The sequence below is a fragment of the Equus quagga genome, chromosome 3 (assembly GCF_021613505.1).
Source record: "Equus quagga isolate Etosha38 chromosome 3, UCLA_HA_Equagga_1.0, whole genome shotgun sequence".
NCBI lineage: Eukaryota > Metazoa > Chordata > Mammalia > Perissodactyla > Equidae > Equus > Equus quagga.
In genome coordinates, this window is record NC_060269.1 from 154,214,494 (window position 1) to 154,235,063 (window position 20,570).

At 55.5% G+C, this 20,570-nt stretch overlaps 1 protein-coding gene across 8 annotated transcripts in view; it reads left to right on the plus strand.

Annotated features, from left to right (window-relative positions):
- POLN (DNA polymerase nu) overlaps window positions 1-18,773 on the plus strand; it is a 171,590-nt gene extending 152,817 nt beyond the window's left edge. For 2 of the 8 annotated variants that reach the window (XM_046657041.1, XM_046657042.1), the window contains exons 22-26: window positions 4,484-4,594; window positions 7,362-7,440; window positions 13,652-13,719; window positions 16,729-16,790; window positions 18,226-18,773. In XM_046657041.1, the coding sequence (XP_046512997.1) occupies window positions 4,484-4,594; window positions 7,362-7,440; window positions 13,652-13,719; window positions 16,729-16,790; window positions 18,226-18,411 (506 nt within the window). In that variant the 3' untranslated portion in view covers window positions 18,412-18,773. Of the gene's footprint in view, window positions 1-4,483; window positions 4,595-7,361; window positions 7,441-13,651; window positions 13,720-16,728; window positions 16,791-18,225 lie in introns of those variants that run through there. The other 6 variants (XM_046657043.1, XM_046657046.1, XR_006888000.1 and 3 more) reach the window with 5 other exon arrangements.
- The last annotated feature ends 1,797 nt before the right edge of the window (window positions 18,774-20,570 follow it).

Genomic DNA, 20,570 nt, shown 5'->3' on the forward strand with positions numbered 1-20,570 from the left:
ACAAAAATTGGCACAGATGTTAGCTCAGGGTGAATCTTCCTCACCAAAAAGAAAAAAAGAAGTCTCGAGAAAATTGTAAACATTTTAGGAATAAATGACAGTAAAACTATCTCACATGAGAAATTATGGAACATGGCCAAGCTGACAGCTCACTTAGAGGTGAAGGAATACTGTAAGAAAGTATTTTAATAAGAAAGAAAGAAATGTGTGAACATAAATGGGTTGTATTCAACACAAGACATTTGGAAAAGAGCAGCAGAGTAAAGTAAAGATAGAAGAAGGAAGGAAATACATGAAAGAGCAGAAATTCATGAAGTAGACAACAGGAAAAAGGATCCGTGATAGGTACAGGGAAAGCAGAGAACCCAGCACACACTTGAAACTGAAAAATGACCTCAGCTGGAGAAGCAGCCTCGGCAGCAACCTTCCCAGATGGCTGTAGCGCATTCCCTCAGGCTTTTCTGGACTCTCCCAGAGGCTCGATGATGACTTTTCTCTCTGGAGCCCGTGCACAAGCCCCTAAGTTCCAGGGGCTCCTCCACAGGCTCCTCCTGGGCCTGACCGTGCGTCCAGGCACTAGCCCACGTGGGGTCCTCCATGTGCACTGGGAACACTCAGTGCCCAGCTCCCTGCAGCCTTGGTGTGGGGCACAGGAAACCCAGCAAATTGTTTCCATCTCCCGGGGAGTATCTAACAGGCCTCAGGCTCCGCCGTGTGAGCCCCACCCTGTATCCTCACTGAAGCCCCACAGGCCCTGACCATTCTTGGACCCAGGAGCCCCAAAATTTGGAAAGATAAAGTACTATCAATTTTGAAACATTAAAGTAGCGATAGAACCTAGTGTTGATGAGAGTATATAGAGCCAGTATCACTGTAGATGGGAATACAATAAAAATGTAGGCACTTGTGTAGCACCAACCATAGGCAGAATTCCAATGCCTTTCCATAAATTGCCTTACTTTGTAATCCTCACTGCAACTCTAAAAAGTGGGCAATATCGTTATTCCCATTTTACAGATGAAGAAAACAAGTCACTGAGAGGTTAAGTAGCTTCCCAAGTTCACACAGCTAATGGGTGGTGCCCGGCTTGAACCCATCCCCAGGCAGCTCAGGCCTAGAGCCAGCGCCCTCCCGGGCTACTTGGCTCTGCATCCCTTCCTTTACTTGACTTCCTTGAAGGGCCACAGGGTTTAAGGATCCAAATGTGAAGTATGCACACCCTTTGACCCAGCAATTACACTTCTGGGTGGACACTGTAAAGAAATAATCATTGAATTCGTCCACAAACATCTGTTGAGTGCCTATCTCATGTCAGGCACTGTGTTGATGCCAGGGATATGAGCTTCTTGCTCTCCTGAGTTACAATTCATGGAGAGACAGGTAACCCACAAGTAAACAAGTACATTCAGACAGTGTCAGAAAGATGGGATCCTGCGTGTGAAAGAAACAAACAGGATGCTGAGGCAGTGAGCAACGGAGGGAGGCCCCTGAAGAAGGCCATTAGCCATGGCCTCACAAGGAGGTGAGACCTGAGCCGAGACATGAAAGGCCAGGAAGAACCAGCACTGGTGCCCAGAGTGGGCAGGTGGGGATGTGGGCAGGTGTGGAGCCCAGACCCTGAGTGGCGCTCCACAAGCCATGGAAAGAACCTGGGTTTTGTTTTCCACAAATTATTACAGCTATAGTGTGGAAAATAAATTGGGAGGAGAGACTGAGGTCAGAGCTAGCACACCTGGGGATCAGTCTAGAGGTGATGGGAGTGTTCACTCAATAAATGGTGGGATGGAGGGAGAACCACAGGTAAGAGATGCCAAGAAGGCAGGACCAACAGCTGCAGAACAGAGGCATGAAGGAGATTGTGTGGAGGGCCATGAGCATGTGCTCTCCACGCAGGCAGACCTGACCCCCTTGGGGTTGGAACAGGTGAATGAGGCAGATATACCATGATGGTGATGAAGCTGAAGGTTAGGGCCCCTCCCAAGTCCCTGTGAGAAGACCTGCAATGTGTTCACATGGTCACATCTTTTTTAAAATCGGCAAAACCAAGGCATTTTAACTGCAATCGACTAAGACTGCTGCCTCTTCCTCTTCAGCTTCCTCCACCGTACTCCCCTCACTGCCAGGTGGCATTGGAGTGGCCACAGCCATTTTTGGAATCCAGCTAAGGGGAAGTCAAGTTGGTGACTCATTTAACTCATATTTCAGTGTGGATATTCCTGTGGCTTATTGGTCCTTCCATGTATGGTTGAAGGATGCTAATTATCCTGGCATAGGGAATGGCTTCCAGGAGCATTCCTTCCACCCCGTGACCACTCCCTGAACATCATGAGGGTGCAGAGCTAGAGGTAATCTCACAGCCTGAACTGGAATGATGATCACCAGCACTGCAAGAATTGAGTGGAGGAGAAACAGGATTGAAATGTGTGGAGCAGAGGCTTCCACTTTGGGCCACAAAGGAGTAACTAGGTTCATACTTTCCTCCCACCATAAACAACTAGAAAGCTGGACAATATATATGAAGCAATTGTTTCAGACACTGGGTCTTGAGCAGTATATGACTCTGGTCTCTGAGAGAAAAGGAACAAAGGAGGTGAGCCCTCTGAACTCCCTGTCCCTAGAGGCACAGACCACAGTGCAGGAGGGGAACCCAAGCAGATTACAGTGGTCTCGCTGGGTCAAGGAGACAAGGATTAGGATTGGGGAGGCAGAGGCAGCTGGAGTTTGCAAGGCAGAGTATCAGAGGGGAGGGAGCTATGCAGAGAAAGCACTCCATAAATCTTCAGAGGACTCCTCTGTTTTCGAGTGCTAAGATACATGTGAAGAGAGTGGAATTTAGACTAAGCAGAATAATTTCTAGGGAGCAGCAGGCTGAAGAATTCCAGAATTCACACAGGGCAAGGAGATGTTTGAATTTTGACCATCAAAGTCGAGAGTCCTTGCTGGACATCTGGAATGTTCAGTAGAGACCCCAGAAGGGTCACACCTTAGCAGTAGATCTAAACTAGCCCTAGATTAAAGGCTACTCTAAACCCACCCTAACAAAGCTTGAAAAGAGGCCTCAACAGAATCAGGTGATCAGCAAGTAACCTGGACCTGCCTGACACTCTCAAAACAAAGTCATCAAATTCCAGCACTCAGCAACATAAGACTCACAATACCCAGCATCCAGTCAAAAATCACTAGACATGTTAAAAAGCACAGACTGAAATGTTCCCAGTCAGAAGCACGGGCTCTCTTTGTCTTCCCTGCCAGTCACTATTAGGAGACTTTAATTATATATATGGCCTGGCATATAGTGGGCACTCAATCCATTGTCATTTTTATAATTATGGTATGTGTGGGAAATTCTTCCAGTCCTTAGACATGTAAAGTCATGAGTTGGGGATTTATCATGTAAAGTCATGAGTTCTCACCAATACCTAGTAAAACAGAAGTCCTCTCTGATCAGGAATATACTCAACCAAGGCAGCATGTTTGTGTTTATTTTCTTAAAAAGGACCTCAGGGCCAGCCCTGATGGCCTGGTGGTTAAAGTTCAGGGCACTCTGCTTCGGTTGCCCAGGTTCATTTCCCAGGCACAGAACCACACCACTCATATGTCAGTGGCCATGCTGTGGTGGCAGCTCATATTAAAAAAAAACAAGAAAAGAGGAAAATTGGCAACAAATGTTAGCTCAGGGCTTATCTTCCCCAGCATTAAAAAGAAAATAAATAAGGACCCTGGGGCCAGGCCCCATGGTCGAGTGGTTAAGTTCACATGCTCCGCTTCGGCAGCCCAGGGTTTCATCAGTTTGAATGCTGAGTACGGACATGGCACTGCTCATCAAGCCATGCTGAGGTGGCATCCCACATGCCACAACTAGAAGGGCCCACAACTAAAAATACACAACTATGTGCCGGGGACTTTGGGGAGAAAAAGAAAAAATAAAATCTTTAAATAAATAAATAAAAAAGGATCCCCAAATTGTGGAGGCTTCAGGCCCTACGAAACTTGGATCTGCCCTCATCTGTGGGGATATGACCTTCAACTCAGGCCATCAGCCCCTCCTTGAATGGAATATGAGTTAATGCCTTTCTTCCCCATTCCAGCTACCACAGTCCAAAATGACTTCTGTACCCAAGTCCCATAAGCAGCTTTTACAAACTCTATAATATAAAAACTGTCCTTTCTTGACCTATGTCAGGTCTAAGTGCAGCTAGAAGTCAGAAAGAAGTGCAAAAATGTGCCACCAGGCAAGTGAAGGCCACCCTATTGCTGTCCTCGCTTTCCCACCACAGAACCCACTTGCTGAACAGACAGACCAGGAGGCCTCTGGGTGAGGCTCCTGGCAGCGCTCTGATTCGGTGCTGCAGCCATGAGGGGTCCTGCTGGGGCCCGTGGACATAATCAGAGGAAATCCGTGCCCGCAAAGGAGGGTCCACCAGCGCACCACACTGCCTGTTTGTTTCTGCCTCTCACCTTGCTTTTCCTCCGTGTAACCCAGGCTATGTGGCGTCCATCATGGGCAGAAGGAGACCACTGCCCAGGATCCGTGCACAAGACCAGCAGCTCCGCGCACAAGCAGAGCGGCAGGCGGTGAACTTCGTAGTGCAAGGTACCCAGAGCCCCTTAGCTTGCCTGCTGCATCCATTTGCTTCTTGAGTGACACCCACTAGATTATTGTCACGATATTTCCTGCTCCTGTCCTGCCTGGAGATGCTAGTGAAATAACGCCTGGCACATGGCAGGTGCTCAGTACCTGGTTATCTTTATAATTATGACATTTCCCCGCAAAGATTGTCTGAAGCAATGCTGTCCCTGTGTCTACAAATGAGAGACTGAGGCTTTAGGAGTCTATCCAGCCAGCACTAGGCCAGGCCTGGAGCTCAGTCCTTAGACTCTTGGCCTGGGGCTCTCCATCATCCCGCTCATGTCTGGCAGGTGTGAGATCTTGGCATCCAAACCCAGCATTCCCTCCACATCCCGCAGGCCTCAGCAGGAGGCGGGCTGGAAGACTGATGACACATTGTTTGCCTATAGTTATGAAAACCCCATAATCATCTTTAGCCACAGTATTCAAATAGCTCAAGTCTCTGCGTGGAGGTGAAGTGAGACAGCTATAATCAGAGGCTTCCCACGCTGCATGCCATGAGCTGTCCCTGTGAGGCCTCAGGGTAACCTGGGAGTTGGGCACCACCCCCATCTGTGATCCCGTAGGTCACAGATGGAGAACTGAGGCCTCCAGGGCCCAGGGAGGAAGCCTGGAGGTAGGATTCCAGTCCAAGGGCGGCTACTGCACCACCCTGCCTCCAGAGTGGGGTTCTGCAACAAGAAAATGGGCAGGGACCCCAGCAGACACGGAGCAGGCTTGGACTGGTGCAGCACGAAAGTCAGGGCCCCAGCAAATCCTGCAGAGAGGCAGGTGTGGCGGCGCTGCCCGGTCAGCCTCAGCCTCTGTGCTTCCCTTGGAGAACAGGGGGGTTGGCAGCAGCTGGCAGGGCAATTGCTAGGGTCTGGCCTGGGCTCAGTACGGAATCTTCAGAAATCCTGTCTCTCGGTGTAACCACTCAGACAAGAGCTAAGGAGGGTGACAGCCCTCCAAATCCTGATATGGTTCTGATTCTAAGGCAGGTTCTCAAGTGTGAAGAAGTTGTCAGGTCATGACCATGTATCTCTGTTCACTAGGTGTGTGCAGGGCGTGTTCACTAGGTATGTGCGAGGTGTGTGCAAGGTGGCACTGAAGCTGTTTTAGAGAGACCTTCCAGCAAGAATTGTGCATAAGATATGTTCCTGTGAGCAGCTGGCTAGGAGGCTTGGCCACAGAATCGAGCTACCACGGATGGCTCATCTACCAGCTGAGCCACCGCCCTGTGTTATCTGAGTCTCTGAACAAGTGACTTGCCAATCATCCACTTAACAAACATCGGTGCTCAGCTCAACTAGGCGCCAGGGACAAACAGCGCCCACAAGAAAGTTCTGCCTCCACGTGGGCAGACAGTCAGCCAACAAGACCAGCCCCGGAGCCCCTGCCTCCCTGGGTTTCCCCTTCACCCATACTCTGTTCTCTCTCCACCCTGGCTCCCTCCTCCTTGTTTCTCCAGCTCTGTGCACTTTTCCTAAAGTAGCAGGCAACTTGACAACCCATCCCAGCAGAGGGTTCTCATGGCCCTGAGGCCCCTCACAGCCAGCAGGTTGGCCTCAAAGACCAGACTTCCATGTCCAGCATTCCTGCCATGCTCATGGGAAAAAAGCAAATCAGTATTCTGGGGGCGTTGCCTGGCAGTGGAGGAAGGCAGTCCATTGAGGACTTGTACTTCTTCATTTGCCTTAGGAACCAGGAACAGCTAATGCAGTTTAAAACTGCCAATGGAAACCTGAACTTCAGTCTGTTTCCCATGATCAGAACCAATTAAGACACCCACTATGTGCCTGGCACTGGAATAGGCATGTCCTCTATGCTGGCCAGCACCTTACAGGGTGCCTGACACAGTGTTGGATGAATAAATGCCTGACTGGTGTAATTTATCCCTACCAAAACCTAGGAGGCTATATCGGAGCCCCCTTTATACTTTGGAAAGCTAAGGATCAATGAGATTGAAAGGCTGCTCAGCTGGAGGGTGGTGGGAACTTGGATTGAGCCTGATCCATGCTTGGCGTCATTCTGCTAGTTGGTTCAGTGGGCAGAATTCTAGATTCTATGCCCCATGTGCTTACCCCAAGTGTGGGCAGAACCTGTGAATATGCTGTAATATCACTCCTATGATCAGGTCATGTTACATGGCAAAAGAGGGTTTGCAGATACATGTAGGTCCATAATCAATTGACTTTGAGTTAATCAAAAGGGGAATTATCCTGGGTGGGCCTGACCTAATCAGGTGGGCCCTTGAAAGACGGTTTAGCGGTCAAAGTCAGAGATTCACAGCAGCAGATGCCCTCCTGCAGGCTGTGAAGGAGCAAACTGCTTGTTGGGGAGAGGGCCCATGGCGAGCACCCACAGCTGACAGCCAGCAGGAAAACAAGAACCTCAGTCATTCCACTACAAGGAAATGAATTTAGCTGACAACCTGAGGTCACTTGAAAGTGGGTCTTCCCTAGCAAGCTTCCAGCTGAGGACACGGCCAGGTCACATACTGATCTCAGCGAGTGAGACCCTGAGCAGGGGACTCAGCCACGCACGTTGAGCTCCTGGTCCGCAGGAACTGGGAGATGTTAGATCTGGGTTGTTGCAACCTGCTGGACGTAGAGTCGTGCGTTACGCAGTGTAGCAAACAGAGACTGCCAGCCTAGGCTGGCAGTGCTGGGCAGTCCCTGTTGGCTGAGTCCCTGCCGCAGGGCCCTGGGCTTCACACTGTTCATGAAACAGAACCTCTTGTGCCCCACAGGCTCAGCCGCGGACCTCTGTAAGATGGCCATGATCCACATCTTCACTGCAGTGGCCACTTCCCCCACCCTGACAGCCAGGTCAGTGAGTGAGTGGCCAACATGGCCTTTCCCTGGGCTGGCTGGCCTGTGTGCATGCTCCTCCCAGGACTGAAGCAATGCCTGCCACTTCCCATCTGCGGGTGCTGATTCTGACAAGCTGACCAACCCCAAGCGAGAGGACTCCCTGGAGCCTGAGTTCCTCTCAGCACTTCTGGGGGAGCCCTTTCTTCCCCGCTTGGCCTGGGCAAGGCACCCAAGGGCCTGCTCGAGGCAACTGTGGTAACCACAGGCCATTCACTTTGGCACACCAGGAGGTCTCCTGAGGAGCTTCACCTGGTGCAGAAATGCATCTCCCCAGGCCCCTCCTCTCACATGCGTCTGAACCTCTTCAGGCACAGCCCAAGGGCACCACATGAAGCTGCCCACCCCGGAGGTAGATAGAACCCACAGCCCCTAGACAGGTTACAGGGGCTCCAAACTGCCCCCACTCCCACCCCTGTTATTGCCACCACCCCAGTCAGTGTGCCGGACTCTCAGCTCCTGCTGCTGCCTTGCTGCCATCTCTGTCCCCAGAGCAAATGTTCAGACGCACCTTGAAGGTGAGGGCTCCACCACTGCTGCCCCTGGGCCACAACTGTCTCCAGTCTCTGTCTCTGCCTCAGTTGCTCCCCATGGGGCACACACCCTGAGCATCAGGGTGGCTGAGTGACAAGGAGCCCTTGCCCAGCCTCTGCTAGCCTAGAACCACCCCCCACAATCCCACCCCTGGGCCTTGGCCCTGGGTGCAGGGGGAGGGGGTGGGTTCTCCTCTGGAATCCTGGAACGCTTCTTGGCAGCTAACAGAGAAGGCCGCTGGAGAAATGAGCGTGTCTGCCTCCAGGTCTGGCTCCCTCCCTCCTTGGTCCCATGTACATTTGCCCGTGTCAGAGGGGGCCTCAAAGAGGCCAGCATGAGCCCGTCCCTGCAGACATGCCCTTCCCAGATGGGTCAGCATGTCCACTGCTAGGAATTCAAGCTCATGGCAGTGGTGGCAGCAGCTTCTCTAGCCTGCAAAGTGTGAAGCTGTCTCCCCGGCCCCCACTCCCAGGGGAGCCCTGCTCACTCCCCCAAGACCCCGAGGGCCTGTGGCCAGCACAGAGGCCAGCTGGCCTCCTCCTCCTCCTTCCCCATGCAGCCTTCCGGACACAGGCCCCTGCTTGCCTGTGATCCCCCTTTTCCATCTGAGCTTACAATTTACTCTTGGCTTCTGGTATCATTTCACATTCTCAAGGCATGATTTCTCCTTGTCTGAGGGCTCCCTTCTTTCTTCAAGAAGCCATCTCCTATATTTCTTCAGACCTTTCCTACTGTTCATTTTGACTTCGGTGATTTCAGCAACTTTGTACAGAAGTTAGCACCAGACAAGGGCCTGCCCTGGGGTTTATGGGGTGGTATCTTAGTAAAGGGGAAGAAAGGAGACTGTCCCCAAGCCCCACAGAACCACTGTGGGCCTCACCCCTTTGCAGCCCTGCAGGCACTTCCTCTAGTCCAGGGTTCACCTTACACGTGGGGAGAAACAGCATGGGGAGGAGGTCTTCCATGGGCTGCAGCCAGGGGCGGGGGAGAAGGGATGGAAGGCCAGATGCCTGAGACCCAACAGGCACTGACCCAGTCACCCTGCTGGTGCCTGTGCTGGGCGCTGGGCTGCTGGCTCTGATTGCTGCAGTAACTCAAGGAGGAGAGAGGCAAGTGCAAAATGGAAGATGCTTTCTTCTCACTGAGTTTCTCCTGCCGCCTCTCACTGCCGTCTGCTCCCTCCCAAACACACACACACCAATGCCAGACGCCTCTAGCTACCCATCCCAGGGTTTCCTCATGGTTTTTGGATTAGTTCCTGAATCCATACATCCTGCTCACTTCTGTAGTTTCTGTAGGGTAAATTTGGGAGGGGGTATAAGCAGTCTGTGCTAGCTCACCATCTTGGCAGGAATCAAAAGCCAAACTGTTATTCTGTGTCTATGATATTGTATGTCTAGAAAAGTCTGATCCGTTTTTGGTTTTTGTGGGACTGATCAAGGCAGTTGGTATATGAGGCTTTGGAGTCTTTTCTGGTGACAGAGTCCTGAGCTGAGCATAAACAATTCTTACCCAGGAATTTGACAACATGGCTGATCATCTTTCTATCATCAGCCCTTTATTGTCTTTAGGAAATGCTTTTCATAACAAAATGCATTTTGTTGTTTTAGGAAACAAAACAGATTGGTGTGGAATTTCATACTCTGGTGGGGCATTTCATACTCTGTGTTTTGTGAACTTGATTTGTTCTCCCCCGAGTAATAGAAAAGGTTCTAGATTGTGTCTAGAAGGGGCAGATACCAGCTAAGTGTGAGCTTGTATCTGCCTGAAACAGCGTGAGTGAAGTGCATCACCGGGGGGCTCATGGTCCTACAAAGGGAGCAGGTACCCCGAGAGCCTCATCCAGTGGCCCCTAAGTGCCCCTGTAGGCTGCAGCCACAGGACAGTCTCTACTCGCTGCCCACAGGCCCAAAACAGGAAGGCCAGGTGAGCTTCTGACCCTAAGCTCTGCCTTTGCCCAGACAACTCACTTGGTCGTTGGCTTAGTTGTTAGTGTTCGCGAGCCTACTGGCCAGGCAATGCAGCTCCCCTCTCTGTCTCTTCCAGCACGGGACCTCTGTGAAAAGGCCTTTCCAGGTGTTAGAACATATCAGAACTAGAAAGAAGCTTCAGAGATTGTTGGCTGCAAGACCTGACTGTAGAGAAGGGGAAACTGAGGCTCAGAGCATGATGCAATGTGTCTAAGTTCACGCAGAGCTAGACCAGCACCGGGCCTCCTGCCTCAAGCTGCACTTTTCCCTTCACTGCCCCTCCATGGAGAGGACCAGGAGCCCCGCCCGACTCCCCACTCAGGACAGCAGCAGCCTCAGGAAGACACTTGCTCCTTTGCCCTGGGGCCGGTGGAGAGGTGTCTGTGGAAGACGGGGATATCTGCTCAGCACTGGGGCAACCCTCTGACCTCTGGCCACCTCACAGTGCAGCACAAACCGAAGGGTACCCTGTGTCCAGACCTAGCTCAGCACAGGGCACTTGTTCTCTCAGCCTCAGAAAGTGGCGGAAAAGGTGCCTGGGGCCCAGGGAAGGCGAGAGGACCAGCCCAGCAGTGGGGAGTGGCCTCGATGGACTGTGAGTGCTGGCAGGACCTGGACTTCCCAAGATGAAAGGGTGGCAGGCAGAGAGTCCTTAGCACCTCCTGAGCCCTGCTTCTGAGGGCAGGAAGGACACAGCCGTTTCAAGGCTGGACCATGATGGGCACAGAGGGACTGCGGGGCGCCCAGAAGGGAGCTGCCCCGGGCAGGCCACAGACAGGCAGATGAGCTAAGCCTTTTCCAGAGTGTTCCCCCATGGGATCACGGTTCTGTGTGGCCTCAGTTACTTCATCCCAGTGCAGGACAGTGGGATGGGAAGTTACCTTAGCGATCAGCTTGCTTCTGGGAACTGACGGAGTCTGGCACCTGTGATCATCTGCCCCATGCAGGGGCCTCTCCAGTTCTCCTTCTTTCCTGTGCCCCAATTTCCAGTTAGGAATATGGTAATGTCACAGTCAGCTGTGAGAGTGATGTGTAAGTGACTAGCAGTTCAAACCTATTCTTAGGTTGCTGCCACACCAGCAGCTTAGAATTTCACAATGTAATTTCAAGAAGTGTGAAAACTGTTTCTGCTAAATCTGGAAAAAGTTACAAGTGCCTATTCTGAGATATCTGCCCATTTAAAAAACCTAAGTCCTTTGGGAGCCGAAGACTCCACTAGAGGCCTTGAAGTTAGTTTAAGAAAGCGAATGCTGCCAGCCTGGTCTGGCTTTTGGAAGGGCAGTGCTGAGAGCATTTGGCCAGAGGCTGCACATAACACACAGGCACACTCCCTGAGGGGCAGCCACAGGGGCCTGTGGGCCGGCAGCCTGCTCCATGGTCTGGGCCCAGCATGATATCCTGTGCATTCACTCCCGTGAGGATGTGCACTTGCCACTAGTAACACCAGCCCAGCTGCAGCAGCTCAGACTCCTAAAGGTGGATTTTTCTCCCATCATGAGAAGTCCAGAGCACCACAGTTGCTGACTTTGGTTCAGACATTCAGGGCAGTAGGACTAAGGTCCCTTGGCTTCCTGGCCCTTTCCCTCTTGGTGCCACGATAGAGGTGGCTGCTTCAGCCATCATGCCTTGCAGGCAAAAGGATAAAGTGACAGTCAAAAGGGTACCTGACTCTGGGCTAAGTTAGCCCTATAAAGAGCCTTCCTGGAAGTTGTAAGGGATATACCTCAGGAGCCACCCCATCTGAGATAGAGCCCTGGGAAATGTTTGTAGCTGGGGACACAGTCCTTGCTCCACCCCACCCAATGACGAAGAAAGAGGAAGAATGGATCAGGGTAGACCCCTATAAATCTCTGCTCCCAAGTCCTGTGCATCTTCTACTGAAAGTGCCAGCACAGCCCATCTCTGCACTGGGTTTAAAGAGCTGTTCCCTCCCCACAGCCGGGGCTCACCATCATGACGACCTGTTGCCGATGGGCCTCACCACACCTGCCCCAACTTCGTGGTGCCTCTGGACCCATAGCGCTGCCGCCCGTGGTGGTCTGCCTGCTGCCCCTTCCCGCACATGCTGTGCCTACTGTGGACAGGCAGCAGTGACCCAACGTGCCCCCTGCCCTCCAAGGCCCAGCCCAGAGACAGAGACCAGGTCATGCAGAGGGCAGAGCACGTGGGACCCTCTGATGCCCACCATCCTTTCTAGAGGGCCACAGACCCTCCAGATTGTCCTGTGTGCCGCACTACACCCCTCCCCGAGTGTACGGTCAAGCCACCCTCATCTGCCGACCCAGGTCCCACCTACTAAAGAGCCTGTCGAATCTGGTACGCGCTGGCCAAAGCCAGCTACAGCTGTGTTCTGTGCAGCCAACATGGAGCTTCAAGAGCTGATCCCTCAAGGGGAGTGTCCCCTGGGCCCATCCCTGCCCCATGCACACATTTGTACCTGCCGGCCCCTGTCACTTGAGTCTAAGTCCTCTTAAGACCCCTGCTCCCACACCTCCTTCCTTTCCCTACAGCATCCATGCCCACATCTCCCACTTCCTCTCCCTACTGAGGTAGGTAGGGAGAGCCACCCCTGAGGGGGGTGCCTGAAGGGGTTTGGAGAGGGGGCTGCTCAGGAAGGGTGGGGACACACCGGGGGTGGCAGGGACACGGAGCCAGGGCAGCCTCCAGTACAGGGACTTGCCCAGCTGTGGGAGCCAGAATGAGCACCTGCCCTCTCTCAGCCTGTGATGGAGTCCGTGGGGCTCAGCCCTCAGGCCCAGAGCTGAGCAAGGAGAGGGCAGGTCTCTGGCAGGAAGTGGCCAGGTGCGGGCTTCAGCGAGGTGCCCAGGCTGTGGGCCAGGACCCACGAACAGGGACATGCTGAGGTCTTGTGCACATAGTGTGGGGTTGACTCTGAAAAGGTGCTTGTCGAGTCCTGGTGGGACGTCCCAAGTGGCGTCTGGGGTTGGGGACGGGGAGCTGGGGAGGTTTTTGTTTTGCGCTTTAGAATTTTGATGTACTTTCCAAGTTTTATTAAGTGTTTCTTTGACTTCAAAAATAAATTTTTAATTTGCTTTTGGAGCATTGTCCCTCCCAACACCTTCCCCTAAGCTAGTTTTCAAAGTGAGGGTGCCCCCAGCTTCCCAAGAGGCCCTCACATTCCAGAGTCATCTCTACCCCCCATCACAGCAGGCCCAAACCCAGTGGTCAGCGGAGAGCCTCCTCCTAAATCCATGTCAGGGCCCCGTGCCCAGAACGGTCCAAGGGGGGCTCTTCTCCCACTCCTGCTCAGACTTCCAGACACGAAATGCTCCTCCCCACTATGCCCTCGTCAGGTTCCCCAGGCCAGGACGGGATAGGGGGTTGCGTGGCCCCTTGCTCTGGGCCTCTGCCTCCACTCACTAGTCACTTCTAATCTGTGCCCCTTCCTCCCTGGGGGCTGTCCTGGTGATGCTGGGGTGACCCCAGACAGCAGGTCCCCAGCCAGGTCCTCCCATTCCCCACTGAGCCACATCCCCTCGGGCACCCTGTGCCAGAACCTTGAAGGATGGGGCAGCACCGTCCCCAGCTCCCCACACTCCCCCAATGTGCCCCCTGGCTGATGCCCCCCCTTGCTGTGCAGACAGAGCGTGGTGTCTAGAAGGCATGAAGCGCAGGGTGACTCCCTGCCCCTCCGTGTCTTCCAGGTTGGTCGCCCAAATTCACGATGAGCTGCTGTTTGAAGTGGAAGATTCACAGGTTCCTGAGTTTTCAGGTGAGCCCAGGGTAGCACAGGGTCACCTTTATTTCATGAATAGTTAAAGCATCTCCCCTGTGTCTGGCCCAACGTCTGCCCACAGTGGGCTCACAGGCTCCTTCTGTCCTCGTGCTGCGTATCACTTGGACCCTGGCAGGCAGAGGGGCCAGCCTGGGTTGGGGACTCTTGAAAGGCGTAGACAGGCAGCGCCCTGGCCAGCAGCCCTCAGGGAATACACAGTGCTTTAGTGTGGGGCCAGGCCTCAGTGGAAGGGGCCCTGGAAAGATGGGGGGCATCAGGGCCTCCCAGGCTGGTGGGGACCTGGCTGTGGAGCCACAAGGGAGTTGGTGTTGGGGGGTTCAGATGGCTGATGCCCAAGCTCAGTGTGGACTCCAAGCCTGGGTCACCCTGCCCTCTCTGAGGGCTGTTGCAGTCAGCCCTCAGGGGTTCTTGGAAGACAGCGACCACCTGATCCCCCACTCAGCCTTCAGGGAGGACCAGGACCTTCTCCCCCTAACACAACCGCTAGTGGTTGGGGAGGGGACCCCTCTTCTGGCCTCCCTGGCCTCGCTGGTGAGAACAGGAGCCGTAGTGCCCCTCCCTGTCTTGCCAGGTCGGTGGAGGAGCCTGTCGGGGATTGGGAAGAGATTGCAGAGTTGGGCATTAGGGCTGGATGCCAGCCTTGGGACCAGCTCCCATGTAACAACTAACCAAGCCCTCCCCTAACCCCACCACCCCATCCTATAGTGGGGACCTCATCCTCCAGCGGAGACCCCATCCTACAGTGGGGATCATATCCTACAGCAGGGACCCCATCCTTACTGGTGGCCCCAACCTAAGTGGGGCCCCCACCCCGTGTCAGGGACTCCATCCTACAGTGGGGACCCCATCCTAAGTGGGGACCTCATCCTAAGTGAGGACCTCATTGTACAGGGGGGACCCTGTCCTACAGTGGAGACCCATCCTAAGTAGGGACTGCATCCTACAGTGGGGACCCCATCCCTGAGTGGGGACCCGGTCCTATAGCTGGGACCCCATCCTAAGCAGAGACTCTCTCCTAAGTAGGGATCCCATCCATGGTGAGGACTCTATCCTACAGCAGGGACCCCATCCTAAGTGGGAGCCTGTTGTACAGTGGGCACCCCATCCTAAGTGGGGATCCATCCTACAGTGGGACCCCATCCTACAGCAGCGTCCTAAGTGGGGACCCTGTCCTACAGCTGGGACCCCATCCTAAGCGGAGACCCCATCCTAAATGGGGATTCCATCCTAAGTGGGGACCCCATCCTAAGCGAGGACTCCATCCCACAGCAGGGATGCCATCCTATAGCAGGGACTCTCTCCTAAGTGGGATCTCCATCCTAAGTGGGGACCCCATCGTACAGCAGGGACCCAATCCTACAGTGGGGACTCCATCCTGAGTGGGGAGTCCATCCTATAGGCAGGCTGTGTCACTTGAAATTGTTTGGAGATAATGGGCGTGAAAACAAACCCACCCCGTGTAACCATTTGATGGGTCTGACATGCGCTCGGCTGTTGATTTAAAAAAGAAAGGAAAAGTTCCAAACCCGCAGGGAGCCTTCTTAGGGACAGCCTATTTCCCCTGTTCTCCAGGCCAGCCCCTGGATGCTCCCTGTGGCTCCCTGTAGGACTTGGGGCCCTCAGGCCAGGCAGCAGCTGTAGAGGCACCACCTGGCCATGACACTGCCAGGGACTGCGGGACAGGTGAACCAGGTATTGAGCTGGGCCTCTGGCCACCTCTGAAGGACTGGGTGGTCAAGACACACCTGCCAGTGGCCCATGGGGCAGACACCAGGCTGAAGGCTCTGCAGCTCCCAGGACCAGGAACCCTGCCCTCATGGGCTGTGTGCTGGAGGCTAGGGAGGGTAGGGTGACCTGCAGGGAGACCCCTGGGCTGAGAGCCAGCTCAGCTCAACAGTCACTGTCCCTCTGTGCAGCAGCTGCTTGGGGTCACTCATGCAGTCTGTCACAGAGGAGGGCACACGTAGGAGGACCTGGCGTTGTCTGCACACCCAGCTTAGCCCCAGCAGGGTGGCCAGGGCCCTCTGCAGGATCCCCGAGGTGCATCCCAGGCCACAGGGGCTGCAGACAGTGCTGCCTACCTGCCACCCTGACAGCCCTATAGCAGTGACTACAGTGACCAGCTCCTCCTGCCACTGCCAGAGCCCTCTGCACAGCACAGAGGAGGAAACCAGGACACAGAGTCAGGATCTGCGGGCCTCAGGGAGCTGCTGGCCTTGCTCCCGCACCCCAGGGACCAGTGCCCCAGGGAGTCGGCCAGTTAACCCTGGAGCCACAGAGGACGAAGAACAAGGCAGCATCTCCCCATTCCTTGAGTGTTTTTGTTGCAATCTTTGTACTGAAATGTCAGATAACTTAGTAGGATGGGATGAAATATTCATTTATCAAAGAGGCAAAAGAGTTCAGAGCAAACTGAGAAACACTGACCCAGCTGACCACCCCACCTGGCCTGGACTGCTCCCTTTCCCAGGGCCCAAGCCCCACTGCCCCATGGTGACCCAGGCCCCACGGTGGGACCAAGTGCCAACACCATGGAGCTGCCCTTAGGGCCTTTACTGTTACCTGGAACAGGGAGTTTGCAGGGAACATGGGTTGCCTCGTGCTCCTCCCTCCTCTCAGCCCCAGAGCCTCTGGACAGAGAGCTGGAGGCCCTGGCATGGCACCTGCTCCCACCCCGCCTGGCCAGGCCCCACACCAGCAAGCTGAGCCTGAGGCTGAGTAGTGCTGGCCCGCAGCAGAAAAATGAGTGGGTGGGGCCACAGCATTGCTCTGGGGCCTAAAGAGCTCTCCTCACCCCTGGGGACCCATGGTTGGAGCAATTAAGGCCCCTTCAAGCCTGTGCTGTGGATGTGGCCAGTGGGAGCTGCCAGACCAACTAGCGCAGGTGACCATGTGGACTCGGGAAGCAACTGGGGAGCCTGTGGGGCCGGGGCAGGGCTGGGGTCTGATGTTCTCCTGCCCCCCTCTCTTTTCCCTTTGTCCTAGCTCTAGTCAGGGGAACCATGGAGTCCTTGCAGCACGTGCAGGCATTGGAGCTGCAGCTGCAGGTGAGGGGGAAGGGGTGGGGAGCTGGGCAGTCACACTCAGCCTCGTCAGGCCTCCCCAGCTGCACACTCACAGCCAGAGCTGCCCAAGTGGGAAAGGAGAGTCCACTTCCCCAAGGGGCCTCCCCCAGACTGCTGCCCTCCCTCACCTGCCCAGCCAAGGGGCAAAGTTACCCCGGATGACAAGGTGTGGCCCATCTGCCTGGTGAGAAGCCACAGTGGGTGTCCTCAGGGGCTGAAAACGCTGGGCCAGGTATCCCCTTGAGGCTTGGCGAGATGTGTCATCAAGCCTCCACCCGGTGCCGCTCCCACCTACCCCGGGGCATGCCATCCTGGTCCCAGGCCCACTCCTAGTTGGTCATTTCTCGGAGGGGGCTCCAAGTCCTTGTCAGGAAGACTTCTGGGTCCAGGCTCCCCAAGGGTGGTAAGGAAGATGGAGGAATAACGAGGAGGTGGGAGTCCCGGAAGCCTGTGCAGACCACCCAAGCAGGGTCGGAGACATTTCTGTCACTCTTCCCTGTCACCTGGGAGGAGGGCTCTGGCCCAACAGGCACCTGGGAGTCACCTAGGAAGGGCTGGCTCTCGCCTCCTCCCTTGGTGGTCTCCACTCTTCTGGGTAAGGCTCTCCTCTCCCTCCTCGCTCCCTTCAGTGGGCCGTGGCCATGTTCTGGGTCCCTGGTGTCAGGGCACGAATCCCATCATTAACTTCACACCCACAGCACCCCTCACCTCGCCCTACAGGCTGCAGCTTGGCCGGATGAAAGAGTGCCCACATGGGTCCAACCAGGGTTGGGAATTCCTATGTTCCAGGGTAGTCCATGCTTGCTCCTGCAACAGGCAGAGACACTGGGGGCCCTGCGGTCCCTGGAAGCCCAGGAAGCCCCATCCTATCCCACTAGTAGTCCTGCAGGTGGCAGGGGCTGCTGGCGGCAGGGGGCCTACCGGTAGCAGGGGGTTGCAGCTATGGATGGCCTCCACTCTCCCTGGCAAGAGGGAGCTGTTAAGCCGTGGTCCAGGGCCTTGGGCAAGGGCCCACTCAAGATCAGGGTCCCAGGGAGGACTCTCCAGCTCCCCTGGCATCTCTCAGAGCTGATCCCCCAGGGAGCAGGTCCTGGAGGTGGTGAGCACAGGTAGGCACCTTGCCTGGCCCAGCCCCTGCTCAAGGCCTGCTCACTAGCACAGAGGCCCACATGGGTCAGCCAAGGTTGGGGTGTTACAACTCGGGGGTGGATGCAGTGTGATCCTGTCTGCCTATTACTGCCAGTGTGCTTGAGTGTACATCTGTCCGCAGCAGTGTTGCTATGGCTGTGTCTAATCGTGTCTTTGGCCAAGTGGCTGCCTGTGCACTGTGAGTCCTTGTCCACCTGTGTGTGGGCCTGGAAGGTGGCCAGGGAGGGCTGGCCCGGGCTTAGTACTCACCTCTGGCTGCCACCCGCAGGTGCCCCTGAAGGTGAGCCTGAGTGCCGGCCGCTCGTGGGGACACTTGGTGCCTCTGCAGGAGGCCCCAGGCCCTCGGCCCAGCCCACGTCCTGCTGAGTCTCCAAGCAACCGCCTAGCCACTGCAGGGCCCCTCGTCAGCACCTACCCCCAGCGCGTGCATTTTTCGCCTTCATTTTGTCTGTAGCCCCAGGCAACAGCAGGAGGAGAGAACTAGTTTCCACCAGCCCATTGTGTGGCCTTCCCCAAGGTCAGCGGCACTTTGTACCAGCTCTGTGGCTAGAGCAGACCCTGGCAAGGGCCACATTCACCCCCTGGGTCATCCCCTGGAGTAAATGTCTTATGCAAAGCTGTCCTCATCCCTGTCCGAGTGAATTGTTCCCGTGGGTGGGAAATATCATGTCTACAACCCTCAGCCACTTGATCAGAGTCAGGGCTGAGTGCCCCCAATGGGAGTGGCCCAGCCCAGCCCAGCGCGGGCACCCCCAGCCCTTCTCCCGTGGAGCTAGGGGTGGGTGCCTCCAGGTCGACAGCTGCACACCACCTAGAAAGTGCCTGAGGAGCAGCCAGCAGCCTGGAGGCCTCGGGGAGTCCTTCCTGCTGGCTCTGTAAGCCTCCCGCAACCCACACTGGGGCATGCACCTTCCTCCCAGGCCAGCCCCAGGGGCAGGCACTGGCTTGGAGAGAACACCACACTGCAGGCATTGGGCGAGTGTTCCTAACTGACTCCTGTGGAGGGCCAGAGGGGCCTGTGCGTGGGTGCTCGAGTCTCCAAGAGGCCTGGCCAGGCTGTCAGGGCTTCCGGAGTCACATGCTCCTGGGCCCTGCCGTCTCTCCACAAGCCTCCTGCAGGCAGGTGACCAGTCCCTGGGAACGCACTGGCTCCCCCGCCCCCACCCCCAGAGTCTACTCTTAAAGCCATTCTCACAGACCTGCCAGTGCCAAAGGGAAGGGCCCAGCCTGTACACCCCAAGAGCCTCGCAGTGGCCTGTGACAGAGGCACCAACATGCTCCCCCATTGCACAGTGGGGCATGGAGAGGTGACACTCCGTGTACAAGTGCACACGGCTAGTAAGCGTGCAGGCTGTGTGAGATTGCAGCCTGGGCCCACACTCTGCACCACTGCTCTGTTGCCTCTATCTCAGCCTCTGGGAATGTGCCCTGGGGTCCCATTTCCAGACCTCCCTGGCACCCTGAGGGGCTTCAGCCCCTCCCACTTGCTTCGTTATCTGGGTCTGGACTCCACGTGCCACCCTGTAAGTGGGGTGCTGGGTCCCGCGGCACCTGTCCAGGGTGGGGTGAACATGTTGATGGGTGCCCAGATGCAGCTCCAGGTCTGGGCAAAAGCACTGCCTCTTGCACGTGCCACGGCTGCTCTTGTTTGAATGGTGACAGGGTTTTACTCACTGCCTCCTCACAAAGCCCACTGGACATGGCATCATCTTTTCAGGGTGACGCGGGTCTTCACAGTGTACTGGGCCCAGGCCCATTTTCCTCATGGCTTCAAGATATTGTCACTGGTTTCACGGGGTGGGCAGGATCTGGATGGCCAGGCCTGACCACTGTGTGACTGACCATTCCAGAATCAGGAGAGCTGGCCCAGAACTGCTGCTGGGCCCCTCCACTCCAGCTGCCTGTGTTGTGTCCATGTGCTGTGGCATGTCAGTAGCCACACTTATGGCAGCCTGTTTTTATGCTGTGTCACCTGAGAGGCACAACCACTGCCAGGCTTCACATGGTACATCTCACTCAAAACAAACGAGTGACCTCAGGAGCTGACTCCAAACATGCCTGTGTTCTCTGGGCACCGGGGGCATTTATGCCACGCAGGGAAGCAGCCACGGGGTGGGCACATCCCAGTGCTGGTGCCTTCAGGCTTCAAGACCCACTGACACTGGTCTCATCCTAGACGCTCCCAGAGAAGGGAGCTCACCTGATGCCCTCCTGATGCTGAGGGGGCAGAGCCTTTGGGGAAGGAATTGCCAAGGTCAGTTCCTCCCATGAGGGGAGCTGGGTCAGGGTGGAAGGAGCATGGCCAGAGGAAGGCTCACTGCGAAGAGCTGTGTCCACCCTGAACCTGCCTGTCCCTGAGCCCCAACTTGCCCTGCTCCTCAGCCTGGACCCCCCCACCCCATGCCGTCCTCCCTTCCTTACAGACACCAGGCTGCCACCACCCCTCCCAGGTCACCCTCTCACCACCCCTCAGAGCCAAACTGCTCCTGGGAGGTGTGAAGCGGGCGGGCGGACACCCCAGCCTGCAGTGGGGTGCCTGGCTGAGGTTGCCAGCACAGAGACAGGGGCCTCTCAGCCCCACAGGTCACCCTGGGCACCTGCTCCAGCTTCCTG